At 34.6% G+C, this 6,850-nt stretch overlaps 1 protein-coding gene across 2 annotated transcripts; it reads right to left on the bottom strand.

Annotated features, from left to right (window-relative positions):
• Positions 1-2,815: 2,815 nt before the first annotated feature.
• On the bottom strand, positions 2,816-6,683 carry LOC108972056 (presequence protease, mitochondrial). 2 transcript variants are annotated; one of them, XM_018938504.1, is made up of 3 exons: positions 6,585-6,683; positions 5,734-6,504; positions 2,816-5,673 (listed from the first exon to the last, which is right to left on the bottom strand). In XM_018938504.1, exons 2-3 carry the CDS (start codon positions 6,309-6,311, stop codon positions 3,141-3,143), a joined length of 3,111 nt encoding a protein of 1,036 aa, XP_018794049.1. In that variant the 5' UTR covers positions 6,312-6,504; positions 6,585-6,683; the 3' UTR covers positions 2,816-3,140. The 2 variants fall into 2 exon arrangements, with proteins under 2 accessions (XP_018794049.1, XP_018794050.1); XM_018938505.1 differs by lacking the exon at positions 6,585-6,683 and having other exon boundaries at positions 5,734-6,578.
• Between the last annotated feature and the right edge of the window lie 167 nt (positions 6,684-6,850).

Genomic DNA, 6,850 nt, shown 5'->3' with positions numbered 1-6,850 from the left:
GTTGTTTGCAAGCAAGTCAATGCTTCTGCCAATTTGGGACCAACTTCAGCATATTTTTCAACGACTTTTTTAAATTTATCTTCGTGCTCATTATTCCACATGTCTGCCACCAAAAACTGTGCATCCGCTGCCTTTGATCTTACTTTATACATCTGTCGAAAAGTTGAAAAACTTCTCATTTCACTCCAATCATTATTAGGTCGTTGGCTTTTCGGTATAGTTGCAATTACTTCCGTTTCATCGTTAATGATAGCATCGGCTACGGCACGCCAGAACATCTGCTCTCCGTGCGCAACGTGCTCCTCCTCTGAACAATGTCTCCAACGAGAAATGGTCTCTTGGCAAGCTAGGCGCAGAAAAGGACGGTTGAAGTAGCTCAGCACATTAATATCTCCTTCAGTGACCGCAGACTTTAATGCAGTACTCAACGGAAAATTTAAAAATTGGCCACTAGTAGTTTCCTTCAGCTTGTGATAACAACATGGCATGATAACCAAATGTTTAACTTCTGTCATTTCAAAAAATAACTTTATAGATGTAACCGATAGATCAGCACAAGCATGTAAGCCTATAATAGCCCATTTATTCAGACCAGTCAACCCACTTCTCAAAATATGATATTTAATCGCATTGCCTGCAGTCGGTTCAATAAATTGCTCAACATAAGTGACACGTTCACTCATTTCAGGTATATGCTGTCGCAGACGTTTACGTGCACTCATTACTCGACACATATCTGCTTCTATGCCCAGAATCCGCCAAGTTTTGTTAATGCTGCACAACGCCTCACTAAGGTAACCCAAACCAGCTCCAAAGTCAATTAGTAAGTGTACATCATTACAATGAGTCTGTATAGCTTTAGTCAACTGAATAATTTCGTGTTGTTTTTTTACACTCATCTTCCTAAGTCGACATTTTGGAAACCCTTCTAGTTTATTTGATATATCTTTCGTATCGTGTACTTCTTTTGGTATAAGGCCGCGCAGTACTGAGCGAAATGTTTGCAAAGCAATAGAATCAATACCAAGGTTAAAGCTCTCATATTCATGCAAAAATGGAAATATATTTAATTTAGAGCTTCTTAATTGCAAAAAATAGTTTATATAGTCGGATGGAATCTTTTCCAACAATCCGGCTTTTATGAATCTAGTGTTGGGAGTTATATATATCCAAGAATGATCACAGAGAAAGGCAACGGTAGCTCTAAAATAGTCCAGAGAAGAGTGAAATCCTTCAGGCAGGGCCATAATAAACTGAAAATATATACTAAAATTATGTAGGCAATTAATATTTAAATAAGTTTTTGATATTAGGTATAAATTTAAGTTTTCTAACTTTATAATATTTCTATTATATTTTATTAGCGGTGCAAGAAGTTAAAATTTTCTTATTACCCTCATTTCAATATAGTGTTGGACATTCCAGTCAAATGTTCGTATCAAGCATACCTTGACGAACAACATTAATTTTTGCATTAGACCGCTTACGTTTATATAAAACAGAAAGGAAGGGCCAAATTCGGGTCCAACCGAACAGTTTATACTCTTGCAACTTCAAGAATGAGAGCCAGGGAAATGCCTTAAGGTGTCAGAGGATTGGAATTCAAGCAATTATATACACATTCGACATAAGGTTTGTCAGAAAAACGAAAATCCTTATTCATATGTCGTATCGTCCCGATTTTATCTATTTTTGTCAATACTACATACTAATAAATGGCAGACACTAATGAAATGTTACCAGACATTCATTAAGGTACCTCACTTACTATCATTAATCATATGGAGTAAACTCACCCGCATGACATATGATTGTTATACGGGGAATAGGTCAAGTTTTTATCCATTTTATCAGCTCTCTCATTTTCATCGAGATAGCTCAAACGTTGGCGGTATAAAGTCACCTAGCAGTTCAAAAATCGTTGTATTAGGCATCAACTAAGGTGAGTATTGACCCGATTCAACCTATTTTTGACACACAAAATACCATTGTCCTGAGCGAATTAGATTTTTTGTACCTTAAGTGGTTTAGAAGAGATTTACATTAGACCAATTAGAGGGCGGAGCTACGCCCACTATTTCAAAATATTAACCCACAGATGTCCCTTGTTAATGCGATCCCCTGGGTCAAATTGCAGTTTATTAGCTGAATTGGGTACTTAGTTATGACACTTTATAAATTTTCGCCTAGTGGCGTCGACTACGCCACGCTGACAAACGTGGCCGTGGTCCGATTACCAACCGCCTTAAGATGCCCATAAACATGTGTATCAAGTTTCATCAAGATTCTAAATTTCTAATCAAGTTACAGCATGCATAGATGGACCAACGGACGGACAGACAGTCAGTCGGACTTGAACTCGTCTCTTCATCCTAATCTTATATAACAATACGTATAACCCTACATCTTACTCGATTAGTTTTAGATGATAAAAACAACAGTTAAGTGAACAAAGCTATTATACTCTGTAAGAATCCCCACGACGACCGGAACTGACCCGGAGTTTATCCATCTTTTATACGATCCCTTTGGATCGGTGAGTATTAATTTAATTTAAAATTATACTCTGTAGCAACGTTTTGCAACAATATGCTATAATATGGTAAGTAGACACAAATACAATAGGTATGTCTACTATTTATATATCAAATATATACTCGTACCATATATTGCAAAACAAAGCTCCATATACCAATTTTGGCAAGTTAATTCAATAAGAAGAAATTTATTAAAACAACAGACATGAAAATCATTATTAACAATTCAGTATTTAATTGTTTTAAATTATAAATGACAAATGATTAAAATTCTCATTGTTCTAGTTCTAATTTAATTTAATTTTTCTCATTAACTTCTTTAGTGTACATATACAAAAACGATCAAACCTTAATAAGAGTTTGTGGAAATAATTGTATTTTCAAATTCTTCTGCCGTTAAAATAAAATTTTATATACATACACACATCGCCTAAACCAAACTTAAAATAAAAAATATTATTCAAATGACTAAATATATAGTGGCATCAAAACGGAGGTTAAAAAATAAAGAGACACTTATTATAATTTAATACAATTACTTATGTCGTGAATTAATTTACACATACGCTCATTCAAAAGCTGATATAGTTAATTATTGTTTCTTTAAGAAATAACTTTCCACTTCAAGTTCGTCTCCTCCTCCAAATTCTTATTTTCAGGTCCAAGCAGACAATTACCGAAATGTGCAGGTTCATATTTAAAATAACGCGCAACGACCGCTTTCAGCTCATCTACGGATGTGGAGAGAATGCGAGCTCGGTATTTAGCAAACATCTCTTGGGAAACGCCATATAAAAAGAAATCAATGCCAACATTCCCCGGGGCAATAGGTGCATCCAATTGCTGCAGTACACCTAATTTTGCCTCGAATAAAGCTTGCTCGGTTAACTCCAAATTGTTTTGCTCCAACCATTGGTATGTATCATTAAATGCTTTTAATGTTTTAGTTGAATTTGGATCCCGGTAGCTGAAAAAACAAAAAATGCCATCTGATCCGATTTTCGCACCAGCACCATATGCTCCATTTTGTTCTCGCACTACTGGCAACAAATATTTAGCGGAAATTAATTTGGCCAGCACACGTAGTGTGGGATGATCACGATGAGTATATGGCACGGTGAAGAATGCCTTGGCACAATAGTTCACTGGGATGTTCATAACAAAATGTTGTTGACTAGGCTCGAGCAAATTGATAATGTGATTACAGTTTTTATTTGTTTCTGAACCAGTTGGCAAACTATCCAGAAATTGTTCATAGTAATTAATGAGGTTTGAATAGAAGTCTTCAGAAGTATTTAAAGCACAACGCATATTGTTTTTTAATAAAAGCTTTTGGCCCAAAATATAAAGCTTTTCTCTAATATCTTCAATTTTGTTTTCTTTTACATAATTTTTCATAAATTCAATGTGTTCTACACCTGAAAGAAGAGATTTTAATTTCGCAGCACTTGTTACCAAGCCCGCACAGCTCTGCATTGCATATAAATGGCCTGAGCTAGCGATTCCCACCGAGATATTGGATACATAGTTATCAATTAGCATACTTAAACGATCAATGTCCTCTAATTTAAATTTCGTTAGTAATTCTGTGCACAATAAAAACATGTCGCTTGCATTCTTGTCCAACGCATGTGTTGTCACATAAACACCCAAATAGTATGATTTGCTATCGTAAATATTTTCTGCGAAATGCAATTTAAAATCAATACCAGCAGTTTTTGATAAAATCAGCTTATCAAATTCTCTAAAATCATAATTGCTGGTGCCCATGTCGTTTATGACATTGCAGAAAAGGGGTAATAGCATAACTTCGTCATGATTTAAGTTGTTACCGTTAAAATGCAATTTTAAATATGAAACATCATTGGTATGAACATGACATACCTGGGTTGGTACGTTACCAATACGCACAACATTAGTAGCTGGCATTTTTGGCATTTCTTGAACGTCGGTCAAGTTTAGACATGGCAATAAATCTAAATTAGGTGGGGTCTTTTGGGCTTGTTCCAATTTAATGCCATTTTTATAAATTTCTTCTCGTTTTATATCATCAAGTGACATAATTTTTTGTTTTAAAAGATCTAGTTCAGCAGTTCTAAAATTATCTTCATAATGATCGTCTGGGGACATAGTTAATGTTAGACGATGTGTATTGGTTGCAAAGTATTGTTCCACTTTATGTTGCAAATATTTCGGATCTTTACACAAATTATGGCGAAAATTGGCTATCATATTCGTTACCCGTAAGCTGGAAACAACGTCACCATCATGATTCCACAATGGTGTGGAGTTAAATAGCAAGCCCATACCAAATTGTGGACTTTGGTGTTTCAGTAGTAGCTCAATATTATGAAGAACACTTTCTACGTGGCCATGATCAAATCCTTCAGCAATTACTTTTTTTATGGTTTTGTCAAAGATTTCCTGTACGCGTCCGAAATCTTCAACACGTAAATCTTGTAATCCAACGCAGAAAAAAGTGTCTTTTATTTGTGGATCGTAGCCAGTTGCCTGATTATAACCGCCAGAGAAGTTAGGTTCGATAAGACTTTTATAGAACGATGAATTCGGTCCTCGTATTAACAATTCTGAAAGCACATGCAGCACAAAAGTCTCTTGATTGTCAGTTACGTCTGACATTAGCAAAGCTATAGCTATTTGATTTTGTTTTTCGAATGGTGCACCCATATTATCAAAACGACTGGATATGTGTACATTACGTGGCTTATCCCAACGAGTTTGGCTTGGTATTCGGCTATAAGAGTTATCTATACCATTGCAATCTCTTAAATATTCACTGCTTAAATATTCAAGGGTTTTAAGTAAATTGAAATTGCCGTAAGTGTAAATACGAGCGTTGCTTGGATGATAATATTTCGAATGGAAATCTACCAAATTTTTGTGTGATAATTTTGGTATTTCCAGTGGATTACCTCCTGATACAAAGCCGTATGTATGGTCTGGTACTAGATTATTAAGAAGATTTTGGGAGAATACTGAACTATTCTCTGAGAAAGCACCTTTCATCTCATTATAAACTACACCCTTTAATACGTATTCAGAAGACTTGTCATGCACATTCGAATGCTCTAATCGCCAACCTTCCTGTAAGAAGTCCAAATACGCCAAATTCGGTCTAAAAATTAGAGTAAGCCGGTTATCAAATTTTTAAAGTATGTAATCTATAACAGCTCACCTGAATACTGCATCCAAATAAATTCTTTGTAAATTTCTAAAGTCAGTTTCATTCATGGTGGAGAAAGGATATATTGTATAGTCCGGACCCGTCATAGCGTTCATGAAAGTAGCGACTGATCGATTCAGCATTTTAAAAAATGGATCCCGCACTGGATATTTTTTCGAACCACATAATACACTATGTTCAAGGATATGTGGTAAACCAGTTGAATCGAATGGCGTTGTTCGAAAATTTATAGAAAATACATTGTTTGAATCCTTTCGATCCAAGTACCACAGTTCTGTACCACATCTAACATGACGAAATGTATAGGACATTATACCAAAATCTGGTACAGATTCCACTCTAATACATTTAAACCCATTGTATTCTTTGCCTTCACTGAATTTGTGCTCTTGCTGCTGTATAATATGAGGTGCGGCCATTACTTTGTTACGATATAATATCTTGTTTGAGACACCGTAGACAATTTGATTATTAACAATTTTTCCGATTTTTCTATTGTCTGTATAAAATAAAGCTGCACGCTTTATTACTGGAGCAACGGAACCCGTCCCCCTGGTAAGTGCCAACATTGTTCTTCAATATGTTATCACTAATTGTGGGTACACTAATTCTCTTTTAAAACGCCAAGAATCATAAGAGTTTTGTCAGGGAAGCAATTAATAGGTTATATATTTCACTTCGTTTGATTAAAACAGTACCTAACTTTAAATAATTTCTTGCGCTAAATCAGCCGGTTCATTCCCCAATCGTAGTAAAAATTTGCTAGAATGTGATGTTACGCAATTTTATCTTTGCATGTAAATAAATATCGATTTTAAATTATTTTTTAATTTTACACTTACTTTTACAATTTCGACTAATCTTTAATTAATATATATTTTATAATTAATTATACTTTTATTGTAATAGGTTTTACAAGCAGCACAAATAAAAGAATGAGACAAAATAATCCTCTAAATTGTACAAATTTTTGACATTACTAAAACGAATGACATATGATTGAACAAATTGACCAAAATTATATTAAGCTGAAACTAAAGTAGTACTTTACGTTGATTTCAAACTATACAAATATATGAGGAATTATGTACATATATAACTTGAGATC

The sequence above is a fragment of the Bactrocera latifrons genome, unplaced genomic scaffold, assembly GCF_001853355.1.
Source record: "Bactrocera latifrons isolate USDA-ARS-PBARC rearing strain unplaced genomic scaffold, ASM185335v1 scaffold_373, whole genome shotgun sequence".
Taxonomy (NCBI): Eukaryota; Metazoa; Arthropoda; class Insecta; order Diptera; family Tephritidae; genus Bactrocera; species Bactrocera latifrons.
This window is presented reverse-complemented; position numbering and strand designations above follow the sequence as displayed.